This window comes from Carcharhinus amblyrhynchos, chromosome 2, assembly GCF_965287045.1.
Source record: "Carcharhinus amblyrhynchos chromosome 2, sCarAmb.v2.hapA, whole genome shotgun sequence".
NCBI classification, from domain to species: domain Eukaryota; kingdom Metazoa; phylum Chordata; class Chondrichthyes; order Carcharhiniformes; family Carcharhinidae; genus Carcharhinus; species Carcharhinus amblyrhynchos.
This window is the reverse complement of record NC_137325.1, coordinates 87337226-87358790: the sequence shown is the minus strand read 5'-3', so window position 1 is coordinate 87358790 and position 21565 is coordinate 87337226. Positions and strand designations below refer to the sequence as shown.

The following is a 21565-nucleotide window of genomic DNA, read 5'->3' as shown; positions in this document are numbered from 1 at the left end:
GGGATTGACTCAGGAGTACCAGCTCTGATTAGGGTGACTGGCCGCTGGATGATTTGGGGCTGACTGGGATAACTCTGGAAGGGTACTGGAGGGGGTGGTAAGTCTCCAAGCTACCAGGGAAAAGATTCCAGGGTACCGGGGGGCTAATCAGAGGGAAGACTCCCCGGGGAGGGTTGACTCGAGGCAGTCCGGGTAGAAAATTGCTACCTGAAAAATACCATTCTTGAGGATGCTTTCTGCTGTTTGGCCAAGGGCCTCTCGGAGAGCAGTGCGAAGGGTTGGTAGGGATGTCATTATGGACTCATGGTTCCACTCAGATCTGGGAGAGTGGGGGATTACAGATGTGGGATGTTGACAACGACAAGGCTAAATGAAATATTGATCATTACCCCATTGCTGCTGCTGAGACAGTTGAGCTGTAACTCAGTTGACATGCCTGGAGTCAAACTGATCATGAGCCACCTTGAGATCCCTGACATGTTTCAGGGCCTTCAGAGACTGCACAGTTGCTTCCTCAGGGACAAGAATTACCCACTGAAGAGGTGGGTGGCATGATGGTAGAGTGGTTAGCACTGCTGCCTCACAGTGCCAAGGACCTGGCCCGAATGCGATTCCCGGCTTGGGTCATTGTCTGTATGGAGTCTGCATGTTTTCCCTGTGTCTGTGTGGGTTTCCTCCAGGTGCTCCGGTTCCCTCCCACAGTCTGAAAGACATGCAGGGATCGGTGCTGGAGCCTCAACTATTTACCATTTATATAGATCATCAGGAGGAGGGGGCTGAGTGTAGGGTGATGAAATTTGTTGATGACATGAAGATGAGTAGTAAAGCAAATTGCATGGAGGGTGTGGAAAGTCTGCAGAGGGATCTGGATAGGCTGAGCGAGTGGGCGAGGACCTGGCAGATGGAGTATAATGTTAGCAAGTGTGAGGTTATCCACTTTGGCAGAAATAATAGTAGGAGGGATTACTATTTAAAGGGCGAAAAGCTGCAGCATGCTACGGTGCAGAGGGACCTGGGGATCCTTGTGCATGAGTTGCAAAAACCCAGTCTGCAGGTGCAGCAGGTGATCAAGAAGGCTAATGGAATGCTGGCCTTTATAGCGAGGGGGATAGAATATAAAAGCAGGGAGATCTTGCTGCAACTGTACAGGGCACTGGTGAGGCCGCAGCTGGAGTACTGTGTGCAGTTTTGGTCGCCGCACTGGCGCAAGGATATTTTGGCCTTGGAGGGAGTGCAGAGGAGGTGCACTAGGCTGATACCGGAGATGAGGGGGTTGGACTGTGATGAGAGACTAAATAGACTGGGTCTGTACTCGTTGGAGTTTAGAAGGATGAGGGGGGATCTTATAGAGACATATAAGATAATGAAAGGGATGGATAGGGTAGAGGTAGAGAGATTCTTCCCGCTTAGAAAGGATAGCAGGACTAGAGGGCACAGCCTCAGTTTAGAATGGAGTTGAGGAGGAACTTCTTCACTCAAAGGGTGGTGAATCTCTGGAATTCTCTGCCCGTTGAAGTGGTGGAGACTACCTCGCTAAATATATTTAAGTCGCGGGTAGATAGGTTTTTGACAGACAAGGGAATTAAGGGTTATGGGGAGAAAGCAGGAAAGTGGAAACTGATCCACTTCAGATCAGCCATGATTTTATTGAATGGTGGGGCAGGCTCGAAGGGCTGGATGGCCTACTCCTGCTCCTATTTCTTATGTTCTTATGGATTGGCCATGCTAAATTCCCCCTCAGCATATCCAAACAAGAGTGTGGCAACTAGAGGATTTTCACAGTAACTTCATTGTAGTGTTAATGTAAGCCGATCTGTGACACTATTACATAAACTTTCTAAATAAAAGGTGGCAGTCCAATTTGAACTTGGAGCAAGTTCATATTTCTCTGTTTGGCATTATTGTAGTTAGATAAACCTCTGTTGTTTGGCAACCATAAACACAAACATTGATATCAACTTCACACTTTAATCACATGCACACTTTTCACTCATTTCATTTCACATCGTGACCTGTGATCATAATGGTATTATGTTTGCAAGTGCATTTCATACCCATCTTGGAAAAGAACAATGTTTCCATCCCAATTCACTGCAATTAAATTTCAGTTCGCAGTCAATAGAGCATTTATTCTGGGTGCATGTTCATTCATTTAAATAATAGCATTAAAAAAGAAAATTATCCTATCACAGAGGTCGAAGCTTAATTAGAATGTACTACATACTATTCCAATGCATTTGAAATAGTAAGTCCAATCATGAGTACATATCTTAGTGCATTCATCAGATTCCTGTTAAAATTCCTTCTAGAGAACGGAAAGTTGAGTTCAGGAACCAATCAGTTCAGCATCTGAGGAATTGTAGTCTTTCCCTGAACACATTCATAGCAATACTGAGACAAGGGCGATTCTCATTGATCATGATGCTCTTTGTTTTCATCAAGTACTTTGAGAGCAGATTCATTCAAGAAAGATCCACCTGAGCCTTGCTGCCTTGTGCAATAATCTCTGTACCCTTAAAGCATCTACTGCCCTAGAAATCCAAAAATGATGGTTCTCTCAACTGAACCCATACAGAAGAATTTCCTGATTGTGGGATCTGCTTGAAAATATTTTGATTCCTGAGGTAGAATAATCATACATCTTCCTTAGCCATCACATTTGTATACTGTTCCCTTCAATTCAACTTACCATCTACTTTGAAATTAAATGCTTGTAGATGAATATTTCAGTGTTCACATCATGAATCTTCACAGAAAAAATATCATTAACCGGCATTTTCCATAAGTCTGCAATTAGTTTTGAATCTTAATTTCATTGAGTTTAAAAGAATTGTTATCGCACCATTTTACAGCTTCTCCACTGAGTTCCTATTGTTTGTTTTGTTATTCCTCATGACACCCACAAGTGCCATTTCACCTCAATCCTTCAGGATCATTATGTCATTATTCTCTGATAAACAATCATTGATATAGAGCAGTTGCTCCCAACCTTTTCAGGAAGGAAAAAGTTTCCTGTGGATCTGTGCTGGATGAGTTTAGAAGAATGCTTGGGATTTCACTGCACTAAACTTGCTTCTTTCTCCCACCCACCCTCCCTTTTCAGATGCTAAATTCCATATGAGATTTGTCCAGTTTATATACAAATCATGAATTAATGAGGCCCAATTTACCTCATGTTTTCCACATTCATGTTTGCATGTTGGATATGGCCCTGGCATCTAACTGATGGTCGGATGTGGTAGATTTGGAGTTTCAAAAGAAAGTAGACCCATTCAGACTCTCTCATGGTCATCATCAGCAAAAGGAAATTTCTTTTTCTTTTTATAGGCCGCTCAAAGATTTTCTGCTCACCCTAACTTGAACCAGCTCTAAGACATGCTGCAGTAAGTCTAGCCCCATCTCTGCTGTGATTTTTGCAAGTACTATGAACTGAGAGTGCATCCAGAATTGCATAAGTTGTAAGGGCATTGGCAGAGTGAGTAGAACTCCTGTCCCACTGCTGGTGTGTCCCAGTCAGAAAGCTCAAATTTGAGGTATTTCCTAAATGCAAAATGCATTTCCTATATGATGTTGATGCAGTAATAATCAGGCACTCCATCCATCTTTTGGTGTTGATGTGAGAGTGGAGAAAAAATAAAACACACATAAAGTAAGCAAAATATTGTGTTCCACAATTTTAAGTTCATTGGTTATGATTTTTGACCCATTTCTTTTTACTTTCTCCCTTTTCAGACTTCTTTGATAGCACTCTAGCATCTTCTACTCCTTCTCATTCTGGATCCATCCAGAAACCGGAACAATCAGCTACAACAGTGGAAAGGTGAGAATTCTAATTGTGGTATTTATGATCCAATTACAGACCAAATTTAGTAACTGCAGCATGTATAAATGATTACATCTTAACACTGTTCCACTTACGAAAAATTGTTAATTGATTTTAATTTAATCCTAGAGCAATAGATTTAGAATCATAGAGATTTACAGCATGGAAACAGGCCCTTCGGCTCAACTTGTCCATGCCGCCCTTTTTTTTAAAACCTTGAAGCTAATTCCAATTTCCCACATTTGGCCCATATCCCTCTATACCCATCATACCCATGTAACAATCTAAATGCTTTCTAAAAGATAAAATTGTACCCACCTCTACTACTACCTCTGGCAGCTTGTTCCAGACACTGACCACCCTCTGGACACTTTTGTATCTCTCCCCTCTCACCTTAAATCTATGCCCTCTAGTTTTAGACTCCCCTACCTTTGAAAAAAGATATTGACTATCTACCTGATTTGTGCCCCTCACAATTTTACAGACCTCTATAAAATCACCCCTCAGCCTCCTACGCTCCAAAGGAAAAAGGTCCCAGCCTATCCAGCCTCTCCTTATATCTCAATCCATCAAGTCCCAGTAGCATCCTAGTAAATCTTTTCTGCACTCTTTGTAGTCTAATAATATCCTTTCTATAATAGGGTGACCAAAATTGCACACGATATTCCAAATGTGGCCTTACCAATGTCTTGTACAACTTCAACAAGACATTCCAACTCCTGTATTCAATGTTCTGACCAATGAAACCAAGCATGCCGAATGCCTTCTTCACCATTCTGTCCACCTGTGACTGCACTTTCAAAGAGCTATGAATGTGTACCCCTAGATCCCTTTGTTCTCTAACTCTCTCCAACGCCCTACCATTATCTAAATTCTGCCCTGGTTCAATTTACCAAAATGCATCACCTCGCATTTGTCTAAATTAAACTCCATTTACTTGGATCTTTGCTATCTCTCTGTTTTGAAGATGGAGCAGAAGTGTGGGATAAATCTCACTTATTTTTAAAGTGAGGGCAATAATAATCACTTTAGAAATTAATATTAATATTCAAAAAATAAGGTATCTTTTCAAACTGAAAGACTGTATTGGGTTAAAGTGACTAACCTTTCAGTCCACACTTGAACTGCATGTTCTGGATTTAGTTGGTAATTGGCAGCCTTTGAGATGATCAGGTTTGTTTTATTGTTTCAGGAAAGGAAATACAGCAGAGACCTTGCCAGAGGGATTCTTTGACGACCCAGTAAAAGATGCAAAAGCAAGTACCTCTGCATTAATGTCACTTTGTTCTCTGAAGCTGGTGCAGATATTTAAGCCAAATTGTAGCTAGACTATTCTTTTTTTAAGTATCTGTGGAGGGTGGTGAAGGGCTAGAATTTCTGATATCTGACCATGCCAGGGCCTGTATGCATTTTTCATCTGATCATCATCTGATATTACAGGTACGGAAAGTAGACCCACCAAAAGACCAAATGGACAAAGAATGGGAAGAGTTTCAGAAGGAAATCAGACAAGTTAATACGGTGAGTCATTTTCAAGAATATGAAGAAGGGTAAAGAATAATTCATTTGTATTCCTGCCTACAGTCTCTTGGAAAGAGCTGAATTGATACCAAATGACTATTTTTCATTTCATGCAGTACATCTTGTATATTGTGTTCATAAATAACAAGTTATATATTTCCAGTATTTTACACGTTGTATTTTGTTGTTTTTAATGCTGTCAAGATTCAATAGATAGGTGTGAGTTCCATACAGATAAGTGTGTGGTGTTGCATTTTGGGAAGTGAAATCAAAGTAGGACTTCCACGATGAATGGTAGGACCTCGGGGAGTATTGTGGAACAGAGGGACCTTGGAGTTCAGGAACACGGTACTCTAAAGGTGGAGTCACAGGGCAGTGATGAAGGCTTTTGGTATGCTAGCCTTTATCAGTCAGGGCATTGAATAAAGAAGTTGGGAAGTTATATTACAGTTGTACAGGACGTTGGTGAGGCCGCATCTGGAGTATTGTGTTCAGTTTTGGTCACTTTGCCATAGGAAAGATGTTACTAAACTGGAGAGAGTGCAGAAGAGATTTACAGGGATGTTAGATATAGAACATTACAGCACAGTACAGCCCTGCAGCCCTCAACGTTGTGCTGAGCTATGTTGCCAGGACTTAAAGGACTAATTTATAGGGAGAGATTGGAGAGGCTAGGAATTTTTTCCTTGAAATGTAGGAGACTGAGAGGATGATCTTATTGAGGTGCATAAGATCATGAGAGGCATGGATAGAGTGAATGCACTCAGTCTTTTTCCCAGGGTTGGGGAATTAAGGACTAGAGGGCATAGGTTCAAGTGGGAGAAAGAATGAATGAGAATCTGAGGAGCAACTTTTTTTACACAGAGGGCGGTATGTATGTGGAATAAACTGTGGGAGGAAGTGGTTGAGGCAGAGACATTGACAACATTTAAAAGGCATTTGGACAGATATATAGAAGGAAATGTTCAGAAGATATGGGCCAAATGCAGGCAAATGGGGTTAGTTTAGATGGGCATTTTGGTCAGCATGGATCAGTTTGGGCCAAAGACCCTGTTTCCATGCTGTAGATTCTATGGCAAATTGTGTAGAAAATGGAAATCCATGATTATATAAAATAATATTTTTACCAAGGAATTAACCACAGATTTTTATATTTTAGATTTTTTATTATTATATGAAGCAGCTTATCATGGTTTAGATTCTCTCGTCCCTTTAGAAACTTACAGGACAGCAATCACACTACCTCCCAGCCATCTTTTCAGTGACAACATGCCGAATGGGCATAGCTCCATAGTCAAGATTCAATCCTTCCATTTCCTCAATCATTCTGCTTGCTTTTCTCTGTATCTTTTCAATAGCTGCAGTATCCTTTTTCTACTGCAGTGACCATAATACATAGCATTCTAAATGTGGTCAAACCAATGATCTATGAAGAGCCAGGATTATCTGATTAATTAAACTCAATATTAATGTGTTAATAACTTCCAACATCTGATTTGCTTTGCTCACTGACATTAAGTATTATTATGATGGTTTCAGTTTATTGTCTCATTTCTTTCTCATTTCAATTCCTTTTTTGTTAGAATTAAAATGCTATGGATTCATTAAGTACTTTTCCCCTGAAATTTTAATTATTTTATGTGTTGATTTAAAACTGCTGCTTTGATCAGTAGCGGACACTTCTGCAGCTTTACTATTGATGCTTTACTTTTACTGCCTAAAGGTTTCGGAAGCTATTGTAGCAGAAGATGATGAAGAAGTTCGTTTGGATAGACAGATAGAAGAAATAGATGAACAAATGTAAGTGAATTACAATAACTTTTACATTGGGAAGTTTAATATAGTACTATGATTAAATGTCAAATTTGTAGGAAATCCAGAACATTCATTGTCTCATGGGCAGCGAGAAGGGCAGGAATAGTCATCAATTAAAGGAGCTCAAACTCCAGGTTTTGGACATTGAGAAGTAGCTGAAATATCTGCAAGACTGAGAGCTCAGGGCATGTTTCAGCAGGCAAATAGGAAATGGGTGATCACCAGACAGACAAGGAGCATTTGGCAGGTAGTCCCCTTAGTGTGTTTTGTTCTGAAACATCCAATGCTGAATACTGGTGAGGTTGATGGTTCCTTTGAGGAGTACAGCACTAGCGGCACAAAAGCAGAGCAGGAAGGCGAGGTGGGCAATAATAATGGGGGATCTGAGAGTTGGGGAACAAACCAGTGTTTCTGCAGCTGAAGATGATTCCAGGATGGAATATTGGTTTCCTGATGTCAAGATAAAAGTAAGTGGTTACAAAATATTGTGAGGAGGGGGCAGGATCATTAACCAGAGCTCATGGTCAATATCGCTCCGACACCATAGATGGAAGGGGGGATGGTCCTGTGCAAGGATTTTAGGAAGTAGGAGTTAATAAGCAAGACTTCAAAGGTTTTGTAATCTCCAGATTGCACACTCAATGCCACATGCTACTGGTGTAGAAAAAGGAGAGTGTAGATGAATCCATGGCTGGAGAGATGATGCAGAAGGAGAAGGCTTTGATTCCTGAGGCATTGGGAATGCTCCAGGAACCAGTGCAAGTGGAATAGGTTTGCACATCAGTGGTGTGGGACCAAAAACATTGCAAAAATGTTTCCTGGTACTGTTGAAGATGTTTTAAACTACTAATCAGAGGCAATGGGAACCTGAATATAGATCCAGAAGAAAGAGAAGCAAAGCCTGAAATGGAAGATGGTAAATTAGTAAGCAAGCGTGGAAGACAGAGGAAACGAAGGCTAGAAAATGGACGTCAAAGAAATTTATTGGCAATTAGTGATATACATATATATATAAGTAAGGATGGACCCTGTGTAAAGGTTGAACCCTCCATGTTAGGCCAAAAAACGCTTAATTTTTTAAATATCTTTACAAGTCGACTCTAGTTTTTGAAAGATACGCTTGATTTATTCCTACTGTGCGCAGAAACTATTTGTGGTGGTGAGAATCAAAACCATAAAGTCCAACTGGGCTGAACGGAAATGAGCTGGAATTGAAATTAATTAACACATAGCTTTAATGCAGTAATATACTGTGTACAGTTCTGGTCACCTATTATTAGAAAGCATATTATTAAACTAGAACATCGAACATTACAGCACAGTACAGGCCCTTCGGCCCTCGATGTTGCGCCGACCAGTGGAACCAACCTAATGACCCTCTAACCTAAACTATTCCAATATTATCCAAATGTCTATCCAATGACCATTTGAACGCCCTTAAAGTTGGCGAGTCTATAACTGTTGCAGGCAGGACATTCCACGCCCTTACTACCCTCTGAGTAAAGAACCTACCTCTGACATCCATCCTATAATTATCACCCCTCAATTTAAAGCTATGGCCCCTCACGTTAGCCATCACCATCTGAGGAAAAAGGCTCTCACTGTCCACCCTATCTATTCCTCTGATCATCTTGTATGCCTCAATTAGGTCACCTCTTAACCTTCTTCTCTCTAACGAAAACAACCTCAAGTCCCTCAGCCTTTCCTCAGAAGACCTTCCCACCATACCAGGCAACATTCTGGTAAACCTCCTCTGCACCCTTTCCAATGTCTCCACATCTTTCTTATAATGCGGCGACCAGAACAGTACACAATACTCCAAGTGCGGCCGCACCAGAGTTTTGTACAGTTGCAACATAACCTCACGGCTCCAAAATTCAATCCCTCTACAAATAAAACCTAACACACCATATGCTTTCTTAACAACCTTATCAACCTGGGTGCCAACTTTCAGGGATCATGCGCATGTACACAGAGATCTGCTCGTCGACACTACCAAGAGTCCTTCCATTAACCTTATATTCTGTACTCCTGTTACTCTTTCCAAAGTGAATCACCTCACATTTTTCCGCATTAAACTCCATTTGTCACCTCTCAGCCCAGCTCTGCAGCTTATCTATGTCCCATTACTAGAAAGAGTGCAGAAGACATGTACTAGGATGCTACCAGGACTTTGTGTTATAAGGAGAGGCTTGATAGACTGTACTTTTTCTCTGTAGCGTATAAGGCCAAGGGATGACCTAATAGAGGTCCATAAAGTAATGAGTGGCATAGATCAGCTAAAAGTCAATACCTTTTCCCAAAGGTAGAGGAATCTAATACTAGAGGGCATAGGTTTAATGTGTGAGGGGAGAGGCATAGAAGTGTCCGGTGGGGCAATTTTTTCACACAGAGGGCGATGAGTGTCTGGAACAAGCTGCCAAAGGTAGCAATAGAGGCGAGTACAATTTTGTCTTTTAAAATGCAATTAGACAGTTACATAGGTATGATGTGTATAGAGGGATATGGGCCAAATGTGGGCAATTGGGACTTGCTTAGGGGTTTAAAAAAAAAGCGTGGCATGGACAAGTTGGCCAAAGGGCCTGTTTCCATGCTGTAAACCTCTATGACTAAATTATTCAATATTGATTTGGCAATTTGAATTGAAGTATATCTGGCATAGTAAATAATAATCCAAAAGAAAGCCTTTGGCTGCAGAATGACGACAAGGAACTGGAATATGAAATTTACATCAGTAAAATCTAATGGAAATCTGCAATACTCACTGTCGCCACTGTTCTTTCCATGGGTTCTGACCACCCTGTTGTCCGGCAAGATCCTCATTTTACCATCAAGTTTCTGGGGATCCTTGAATCGTAGAAACCCTACAGTGCAGAAAGAGGCCATTTGGCCCACCGAGTCTGCATCGACCACAATCCCATCGAGGCCCCAACCCCATATCCCTACATATTTACCTGCAAATCCTCTAACCTATGTATCTCAGGGCTCTAAGGCAATTTTTAGCATAGCCAATCAACCTAACATCTTTGGACTATGGGAGGAAAGTGGAGCACCCGAAGGAAACCCAAGCAGACACGAGGAGAATATGAAACTCCACACAGACTGTGACCCAAGCTGGGAATCGAACCCAAGTCCCTGGAGCTGTGAAGCAGCAGTGCTAACCACTGTGCTACCATGCTGGAATGATCCCAGAGGGGAAGAGCTTATGCCAGTACCAGGGAGAGTGGGCAGAATGCTGACCTTGCCTGTTCCAGTTGCTGCTGCCAAGTCACAATATGCCTCAAATTCCAGCTGCCCCTCTCTCCAGCTCAGCTGCTTCCACTCACTCACTTTGCTTCCCTGTCTCCAAGCAGTCAGGCTTTTCTCCCCTGCCTCCCTTTGTCCATTTCTCAAAAAGTGACAAGTACTTGTTTGTTAACTTATTCTTTGATGTAAAGCAAAAAACTTTTGGTTAGTTTTTTTTAAAAAACTGTCACAAAAGTGTTGTTATTCCTCTTTTTTGTCTCTTCCCAGCGACCCAAAATTTAACATCAACGAAAAAATTATTTGTATAAATTGACCTCCTACTTTTTGCCTAAAAATGTTATCTTTAATGATAAGAAAAAGTCTAGCTGGGAAAACAGTAGGTCAGGCAGCATCTGTGGAAAGAAACGGAGTTAACCTTTCAGAATGATTACTTCTCAGAAATCATGTTTGTGCTTCTTAGAATTGTATCCAATATGGAGGGCGGCACAGTAGCACAATGGTTAGCACTGCTGCTTCACAGCTCCAGGGACCTGGGTTCAATTCCCGGCTTGGGTCACTGTCTGTGGAGTCTGCACATTCTCCTCGTATCTGCATGGGTTTTCTCCCAGTGCTCCAGTTTCCTCCCAGAGTCCAAAGATGTGAGGTTGATTGGCCATGCTAAAATTGCCCCTTCATGTCCTGAGATATGTAGATTAGAGGAATTAGTGGGTAAAATATGTGGGGGTAGGGTCTGAGTGGGATTGTGGTCAGTGCAGACTCAATGGGTCGAGTGGCCTCTCTGTACTGTGGGGTTTCTATGATACTAACTCATTAGCTAAAGCTGGGCGATTGGTGACAATCGCAAATGGCCAGATGGTGTTGACACTGGACAAGCAGTCGGAGACCAGAACAAAATCCAGGGACTCGCATGATAAAATTTGAATCCAGTAGAATTAAAAATCTGGAATTATATGTCTAATGATCATCATGAAATTATTGTTGATTAATTTAAAATCCATCGGGTTCACTAATACCCTTCAGGGAAAGAAATCTGCCATCCTTACCTGATGTGGTCTACATGTGACTCCAGATCCACAGCAATGTAGTTGACTCTCAAATGCTCTCTGAAATGTAGGGCAGGGATTTGAGATAAATGCTGGCACAGCCAGTAATGCCCACATCCCCAAGCGAATTTAAAAAAAAATTAATGATGATAAATCCGCAGGACTGCTGTCTCCAGACTGTATACCACTTTGCTGTCACCTCTGGGGTATGTGCTGCTGGTGGAACAGAATATATTCAGGGATGTTAATTGAGGTGTTTCAGACTTTGGATCACAGTATGATTCCAAGAGTATAATTTGTCAGACAGTTGCTTGACTAGTCTGTGAGAAACTGCTTCAGACAAGGAGGACTTTACAAGGTTGACTCTTTCCACCATTTTAGGTCAATGCCAGCTGGTCCATCCACTTATATTATTATTTCCTGTGGCAGTTTAATGCCTGGTTTTCAGAGAACAGTTAAGTAACTACATTGGTATGAGCTTGGAATTGCATTTGGATCAGACCCAGTAATGATGGTGGATTTCTTTCCCTAAAGGACATTAGTGAACCAGATGAATTTTTAACAGCTATCCCACAGTTAATGATCATCATTACAAAAACTAGCTTTTTAATTTCAGATTTACTGCAATAACTGAACTTAAATTCCTCAGATGTCATAATAGGATGTGTACTCCTGGATCATTATTCCAAGCTTCTTGCTTGCTAGTTCAACATCCTAACCATTATGCTATTCTACCTATGTGGTTCTACACCTACCACTTTGTATAATTTTCATAGTCTGTATTTTTATGCAAGCTTGCACGAAATAGCATTGATGCTACAAGTCAACTTATTTCAAGTAAATTGCTGACTACGTAAGTTTTAATTAATAATTATCCTGGTCATGAGATACGAATCATGCCCTGTACTACTTCGCTTAAATATTAATGGGTAGCTTCTACATTAGTGTCTTGAGCCTGAAAATAAGAGTTTTGTGCAATTGTAAATAAAGACAGACTACTCACCGCAGCACCGTGACAAAGGTCTCTGCGATGTTAGCCTGTCTAAGGTTTGCCTCAGCTCTTGTAGAGAAGAAACGTCTAGTTCCTCCTGCTAATTATTATGAAATTACTTCTGCTGGAAAGTATTTTTGTGGAAATTGTTTGAGAGTAGAATCAGAATCTGGTCATGTCAGTTTTATTATGTTAATCACTTATAACCTTTCCATTCAACATTGTGCTTTAGGATTGCAAATGAAAGTTTAATTTTTAAATTCAGTTGTGCATAAGTGCCTTTCCTTCTCCTGGCATTGAATATTAAAATACAATTATGTTGTGCAACTCCTGGGTTCCTTCAGGTTAAGTAAAGCTGAGCATCTTCAAGGTTAAAGTTACCAGTATTATTCTTGGTGGAGAATTCAATTAAATATAATGCTGGCAAATGTATTTTCATACTGGCGTTGTAACATTATTACTTTGTTATCTGATTAGTATCCACTTCAAATAACCTTCATTCAGGAACCTGCGCAACTTTGCATAACTCCAAATTGATAGGACAACATTCTAGCTGTGGAAGAATTTAATGGGTCTTTATGCAACTATTATTTCAAGACAAACAAATTAGAATAGATGTAATTACATAGTTGTACATAATAAATGGGAACATATTTTATTGAATCTTTTAACTTTAAAGTTTTTTGTATCATTTATTTAAATCCTAAATGAAGAAAAATGGCAGAATATGTATATTAGAGATGAGATGTTGCGATTTTGCTTTATTATTATCGCTTCATTTGATTTGGCTGGCATCTTGTCTTCATCAAGTTCTGTTTCTGTGTTACAAAATGTATATGTCCTACTGCATGGAGCAGCATATATAGTCAACTAATATATAAAGACAGAAAAACAGAGAATGCTAGACAAATTCTGATTTTGTTTCAGATTCCAGCATTGCAGTATTTTGCTCGTTTATATGAAAACATACTTCTGAATACAGAACAATGTCCCTTGTAATTTTTAAACAAGTTGCTTAAAAAAGCCATGATTTATTGAGTTTAAGCATATCAACTGAGTGAACTGTTAATGGACTGCAGTATCGGCAACGTCTACAGTCTCAATGTACTTCAGCATGCAATTTAGCATGCAATCACTTCAATTATTTATAATCATTATTTAAATTTAAACTAATACAGCATATTGCAAATTAGTATGTGATAAGAAGTTAATGACCCTGACTCTTAAACATTCCTCTAGTTGAATAGGCCATAATTCTGTTGAACAATCAAATAGGCTCTGACTTGCAAATATCTTGTTGCAGATTTTGCTACACCTGTAATACATATATAAGAGCATCACATTTCCAGATACATATTAGCAAGCAAGTTATTTTCAGAAATTAAAAATCAGAATTTGCAGATCATGCAGAAATATGACGGGAGATAAATTGGATTCAGATGCTTTGAATGTGGCTGAGTATTTGGCCAATTTTATGTATTCTACTGCATGGAGCAGCATATATAGTCAACTAATATATAAAGATAGAGAACCAGAGAATGCTAGAAAAACTGAGATCTTTTAGTAAGTGACGCTCATTGATGTAATAAGAAGTGGGATTCTTTTCATTCCTGGGTTCAAACAGGAGCTGGCAATTGTGGTATAATGTGATATATTGTGGATAAGTGACAATTTTTCATGAGCAGTAATTCTCCCTATTAAAGAAAACTATTGAACTTTTAATAGGGAAAAAAAGTTGTAAAAATGAACAAATTGTTCCAAGCTTGTAATCCATCGGCTGCAGAAGCAGATTGAGGGAATTTAATCGTGAAGCGAAGAAGGTTAATGTTGGAAGTCTGTTCAGACAATGTCTGAAATATTAAGAACATAAGAACATAAGAAATAGGAGCAGGAGTAGGCCATCCAGCCCTTCGAGCCTGCCCTGCCATTCAATAAGATCATGGCTGATCTGTCGTGGCTCAGTTCCACATTCCCGCCCTCTCCCCATAACCCTTAATCCCCTCGCTTATCAAAAACCCATCAACCCGCGTCTTAAAAATATTTAGCGAGGCAGCCTCCACCACCTCAACGGGCAGAGAATTCCAGAGATTCACCACCCTTTGAGTGAAGAAGTTCCTCCTCAACTCCGTTCTAAACCGCCCCCCCTTTATCTTGAGGCTGTGCCCCCTAGTCCTACTGTCCTTTCTGAGCGGGAAGAGTCTCTCCACCTCTATCCTATCCATCTCATTCATCATCTTATACGTCTCTTCAAAGAATTCTAACAGATTTGTCAAGCATGATTTTCCCTTCATAAATCCATGCTGACTCTGTCTGATCCTGCCACTGCTTTCTAAATGCTCTGCTATAAAGTCCTTGATAATGGATTTGAGAATTCCGTTTTCTTTCTACTTCCCCTTTTGAATATTGGAGTGATATTAGCTACCCTCCAATCTGCAGGGACTTTCCAGAGTCTATAGAATCCTAGAAGATGACCACCAATGCATCCACTATTTCTAGAGCCACTTCCTTAAATACTCTGGGATGTGGACTATCAGGCCCTGGGGATTTATCCACCTTCAATCCCATTAATTTCCCAGTACCATTTCTCTACTAATGTTAATAAGAACATAAGAAATATAGCACACCTTGATTTGTTTTCTGAGAAGAGGGAGCTTTGTATTAAAGTAGGGGATCAACAGGTATTATAACAGGGATGCTAGTTGCAAAATGGAGATGGGCTTGAATGGCCACTTAGCACTTTTTCTATGCTGAGCTTTGCATTTTTAAATGTTACAGTATTCAACATTTCTAAAAAGAATGATGGAGAATGCATGAGGACCTATCCAAATCCAGCTGTGCAGCAGCTTTCTGCAGTCTTTCTTCATTTAAATAAAATTCAGCTCCTTTATTCTTCCTACCAAAGTGCACAGCTTCACGTTTTCCTACATTCTATTGCATCTGCCAAGTTTTTGCCTATTCGCCTAACTTGTCTGTATCCCTGTGTAGACATTTTGTCATCCTCACCACTTGGATTGCCACTGATTTTTGTGTTATCTGAAAACTTGGCAATAGTTCATTCACTTCCCTCGTCCAAGTCATTAATATATTGTAAATATTTGTGGCCCAGCATTGATCCCTGTGGCACTCCACTAGTTACAGGTTGCCACTCCCTTATCCTAATGCCCTGTCTTATATCAGTTAGCCAATCCTCCATTATTACTACCTCCAGCATCATGGGCTCCTAATTTGTCGTGCCCTGTTGAATGCATTTTGAAAATCTATTTATATTACAACTACTGGTTCCCCTTATCAATTCTGCTCATTATCGCTTCAAAAAATTCTAATAAATTTGGTAGTCATGTTTCCCCTTCGCGAAGCCATGCTGGCTCCTCTTGATAATATTGTGCATTTCTAAATGCTCTGCAATTACATTCTTTTATAATGGATCCTAATATCTTCCCAGTGATAGAATTTAAGCTCACTAGCCTATAATTTACCTGTTTTTGAGACTCCTCCTTTTTGAATATGGGTGTTAGATTGGCAGTGTTCCAATTCTGTGGGACTTTTCCAGAATCTAAGGATTCTTGTAAGATTACTACAGTGTATCTACTATCTCTGTATCTACTTTCTTTAATATCCTGGGATGCAACCCATCAGGTCCAGGGGACTTATTGGCCTTTAGCCCCATTATTTTCTCTAGTACTGTAGTGGTAGTTATTGTATTTTCTCCTCCCCCCTTCAGCCCATTGATTTTTTTCATATTTTTTGCAAGTCATTAGAGTCTTCTACCATGAAGACTGATCAAAAGTATTTGTTTAACTACTCTGTCATTTCCTGGTTCCCCATTATTATTTCTCCAGTCTCATTCTCTAAGAGGTCTATGTTCATTTTGGCTCCTCTCTTCCATTTTATATGTTTAAAGAACAAAGAACAACCCAGCACGGGAAACAGGCCCTTCGGCCCAACAAGCCCGCGCCGCCGCATCACCCTACACCTATTCTACCCTGCGTATCTACAAACAGAATCCCTGACTTAGCCAGATTCAGGGGAGAATAGTGTCAATTTGGTAAAACCAATCAGCCTAAGAGCACATCTTTGGGGTGTGGGAGGAAACCGGAGCGCCCGGAGGAAACCCACGCAACCACAGGGAGAATGCACAAACTCCCACAGACACAGGCCCAAATCCATGTATCTGCACAGCTAGCAGTGCTAGTCACCGAGCTGTTGCGGCGCCCGTCTACCGGTCCAGGATCAAGCACACACACCGACACGAAGTACTAGGCTACTCCCGGAACCTCCAGGAGCAGCCCACGCACGACCCACCGTGTGCATGCCCCTCGTTTGACAACGAGGTGGACCTCCACCTGCGGAGTGAAAAGACAAAAACGTTAATCACAAGCCTGCCTTTCCGGTGTCTCCCGAGGTTCTAACCCTTATTTAATAACCCCTACCATAACCCTCCATCCTCGTTTCACTCATGTGCCTATCTAACTGAACCTTAAACGAGTCCAACGTTCCCGCCTCCACCACCCCACTCGGTAGCGTGTTCCATACCCCCACTACTCTCTGCGTAAAGAACCTTCCTCTCATATCCAAATTATACCTCTCCCCCCTCACCCTTAAATCATGTCCTCTTGTATTCGTAACCAACCTAGGGAGCAGTCTCTCACTATTGACCCTGTCTATTCCCTTCAGTATCTTATATACCTCTATCATGTCACCCCTCAATCTCCGTCTTTCCAAAGAGAACAGTCCCAGTTTCTCCAACCTTTCCTCGTAACCCAACCCCTCCATGCCAGGCAACATCCTGGTAAACCTCCTCTGCACCCTTTCCAGAGCCTCCACGTCCTTCCAGTAGTAAGGTGACCAGAACTGGACGCAGTACTCCAAATGCGGTCTAACCAACGTTCTATACAACTGAAGCATTAGACGGCAGCTTTTAAACTCTATACCTCTTCCTGTAAAGGCTAGCATTCCATAAGCCTTCCTGACAACATTCTCCACTTGTGTCACAACCTTCATGGATTTGTGAACCTGCACTCCCAGGTCCCTCTGTGTTTCTATACTCCTAATTTGTCTACCTTTAATCACATAGCTCCTCTCTACATTATTCCTTCCAAAATGCATCACCTCGCATTTGTCAGGATTAAATTCCATCTGCCACCTATCTGCCCAATGCACCAACCTATCTATATCCTGTTGTATCACCTGACAATCCCCTTCAGTATCCGCCAACCCTGCCATCTTGGTGTCATCAGCAAACTTGCTGATCACACCACCTACGCTCTCTTCCAAGTCATTTATGTAGACTACAAAGAGGAGAGGTCCCAGTACCGAGCCCTGCGGCACACCACTGGTCACTGGCCTCCAGCTGGACAAAGTCCCCTCCACAACTACCCTCTGTCTCCTATTGCCCAGCCAGTTCTCAATCCACCTAGCTACCTGACCCCGTATCCCATGCGCCTTAACCTTTTCTACCAGCCTACCATGAGGGACTTTGTCAAACGCCTTACTGAAATCCATATAGATGACATCAATGGCTTGCCCATCGTCAACCGTTTTTGTCACCTCCTCAAAGAATTCCACCAGATTCGTAAGGCAAGACCTCCCTCTAACAAAGCCATGTTGCGTATCCCCAATCAGACCGCAACGCTCCAAATGCTCATACATCCTACCCCTAAGTACTTTTTCCATTAATTTCCCTACCACCGATGTCAAACTCACCGGCCTATAATTCCCAGGGTTATCCCTACTACCTTTTTTGAACAGCGGTACCACATTTGCCACCCTCCAGTCTTCTGGGACCTCACCTGTGTCCAAAGAAGAGACAAAGATTTGCGCCAGAGGCCCAGCAATTTCATCTTTCACCTCCCTAAGCAGCCTGGGATAAATACCATCAGGCCCCGGAGCTTTATCCGTCCTTACGCTACCTAAAAGCCCTAGCACTTCCTCCCTCGTAATAGATATTTCCTGCAGCTGATCCTCAGCTCCCTCTAACAGACCGCACGATTCTGAACCCCTCTCCTTTGTGAATACCGACGCAAAGTATTCATTCAGGAGCTCCCCCATTCCCTCCGACTCAATACATAACTCCCCGCTTTTGTCCCTAAGAGGACCAATTTTCCCTCTAACTACTCTCTTGCTCCTAATATAGGAATAAAATGCCTTTGGATTCTCCTTAATCCTACCAGCCAAAGCCATTTCATGCCCTCTCTTCTCCCTTCTAATTCCCCTTTTTAGCTCCCTCCTACTCTCTCTATATTCCTCCAGCGCACTCTCCGTACCCAGTCGTTTCGACCTAACATACGCCTCCCTCTTCTTCCTGACCAAGTCTTCGATACCCCCTGTAATCCAGAAGTTCTTGTCTGTTTTCATATTACTTGCTAGTTTATCCTCACAGTTTTTCTTCTTCCTCTTTATTTTTTGGTCAACTTTTGTTGGTTTTTAAAACTCTCCCAATCCTCTGGCTTACCACAATTCTATGTTTCTTCTTTCAGTTTAATACTGTTAATTTCCTTGGTCAACCATGATTGATTTATCCCCTTCCTAGAAACCTCCATCCTTACTGGAATGTATCTTTGTTGTGAATCATGAACTATTTTCGTGAACATTTGCCATTGCTGATCAACTGTCTTTGTTGCTAAATTTTCCTAATCCACTCCAGCCAACTCTGTCCTCATTCCTTCATAATTAGCCTTTTTAAAGTTTAGTGTAATTGTTTCTGACTCCAGTTTCTCACTCTCAAACTGAATGCTAAATTCGACCATGTTATGATCATTGTTTCCTACGGGTTCTTTTACCCTTGAGTTTTATCAAATCTGACTCTCTACCAGATTTTTAAAAATTAATTTATGGGAGGTGGGTGTCGCTGGCTGGCCAGCATTTAATGTCTATCCCTGGTTGCCCTTGAGAAGGTAGTGGTGAGCTACCTTCTTCAACTGCTGCAGTCCCTGAAATGTATGTACACCTACAATGCTGTTAGGGAGGGAATTTCAGGATTTTGACCCAGCAATAATGAAGGAACAGCCACATATTTCCAAGTCAGGATAGTGGCTGACTTAGAGGGGACCTCCAGTTGGTGGTGTTCCAAGGTCTCTGTTGCTCTTGTCCTTCCAGATGGTAGTCGTCATGGGTTTGGAAGCCGCTGCCTAAGGAACCTTGGTGAGTTCCTACAGTGCGTCGTGTAGATGATACACATGGATGCCACTGTTCATCAGTGGTGTAGGGATTGAAAGTTTGTGGAAGGGGTAGCAATCAAGTGGGCTGCTTTGTCTTGGATTGCGTTGAGCTTCTTGAGTGTTGTTGGAATGGCACTTATCCAGGCAAGTAGAGAGTATTCCATTACATTGCTGACACTTACCTTCTCGTTGGTGGAAAGGCTTTGGAGAGTTGGGTGGTGAGTTGCTCAACACAGGATTCTTCGCCTTTGACTTGCTGTGGTAGCCACAGCATTTTTGTGGCTAGTCCTGTTCAGTTTCTGGTTAATAGTAACCCACAGGATGATACCAGTATCCATGAATTCCCACACGCTGCAGCCTTGACACATTTCTTGTCCTGCCAACCTTATGATATTTTTATTTAAAGCATGTTAAAAATAAATTTTTGGCAAATTCGGTGCCAATAAACTAAGCTTTTCTTTAAATTAACTTACTCTTTGTAATGAATGAAACTGTTAGGATGCAGCATACAAAGGGATGTTAAAGTGAACCTTTTTTCTCCTTCCTCTATTATTTTCCTAAAGGAATTGTTTTACATGGGTCCGTGGATATGTTGCAATGCATTTCTTGAAAATCATTCCATTTTGGTAATATTGTAATGGTCAATTTAGTGCCGGCTCTATTTCTCTGTGTAACATACAAAAGTATTTTGTAATTAAGTTACTGTGTTTTCGGCAGTGGTCCCTTCTCTATTAAAATTTTGTTTTGCATTATAATTTCTTGTTTTTCTGCAGCATGTGCTACCGACGTATAGAGCACTTACGAGATCGTCAAGAAACTGTAAAACTACTTATGACAGCATTGAAAGGCAGACAGTCCCACAGTGAAGATGACGTGGGCACAGATGAAGAGGAAGAATTTCAAGAATTTCTGTCAGGTGATTGGCGTGCGAAGGGAGCCTTGCTTTAGTAACCCGCATTGTTCTATCTAACTCAAAGACATTCAACAAAGCATATTGAATGCTTGTTTAAAACTGGTTTCTCATGTAACTATCACATGAACTGGAAAACTGGTTTCTCATGTAACTATCACGTGAATGAAGAAATCTATGAGAATATCAGCAACTGAAAGACTTGGAGAAATTATTCCTTTTTTAAAAATCTGGTAAATACAGCTTTCAGAAAGACTGTCTTGTGGTTATTGCATTAAAGTTAACTCATTAAAATGAATCTTTTTCAGATTATTTTAAATATAGGAATTTCTTGGTCATTATGAAATTGTAGTTGTACTGTATATATGGTTATAACCACCCGTTTCAGTGGAAACTATTTTTTAATTGTGCTGGAACTTATAATGTTAGAAGTTAGCACAGTTTTGGAAGTAGTAATTTGCTTACAGCTTTGTAGAGTTGTCTTGGATCATATGGACTGAATTTTCCATTCGACCATCAATATGGAATTTTGAAATGAAGAAGAAAACAAAAGAATGTGATTATAACAACCATTTTTTTAGACAGCAGTGAAATTTTTAAAAATTTCATCCAATACCCAATGGAATTACTTCATTTTCTGCCTCCAAGGATCTTGCACTTGTTCCCCAACCGGGGTGAGTCACTTTTGATACTATTTTCAGCAGGATACATGACTCAATGAGACACCATGACCTCTTTCTGTCAGCTCTTCTGTGACTTTGCTTCAGTGAATCATTCCACCCAGCTGCCAGCTTGAATAATGGTAAAAGTTTGCCCAGCTGAAACCAAGCAACTCTGGTCACAGGGAAGTCTGTTCTGATTAATGAGGAGGCAAAGCATTTTAGTTATCAGTTTGACATGTCCAAATTCATTTCAAATAACACATCAAGTCTTCTATCTCTGTCAATGGAATTTACATAATATACAAATTCTAGAACTGCAGAGGGTTAAGTCACACCTCATTTTTGCTCCTTGGGTGTCCAACACACGATATTGTTCCTTTTTATCATCACACAAAAA

General features: G+C 41.0%; 1 protein-coding gene across 1 annotated transcript in view; it reads left to right on the top strand.

Moving 5' to 3' along the window:
• znf830 (zinc finger protein 830) overlaps positions 1 to 20804 on the top strand; it is a 43845-nt gene extending 23041 nt beyond the window's left edge. Inside the window, exons 6-10 of the mRNA XM_080208847.1 lie at positions 3733 to 3820; positions 5016 to 5079; positions 5264 to 5344; positions 7068 to 7144; positions 20370 to 20804. Of these exons, the coding sequence (XP_080064973.1) occupies positions 3733 to 3820; positions 5016 to 5079; positions 5264 to 5344; positions 7068 to 7144; positions 20370 to 20544 (485 nt within the window). The 3' untranslated portion in view covers positions 20545 to 20804. The remainder of the gene's footprint in view (positions 1 to 3732; positions 3821 to 5015; positions 5080 to 5263; positions 5345 to 7067; positions 7145 to 20369) is intronic.
• The last annotated feature ends 761 nt before the right edge of the window (positions 20805 to 21565 follow it).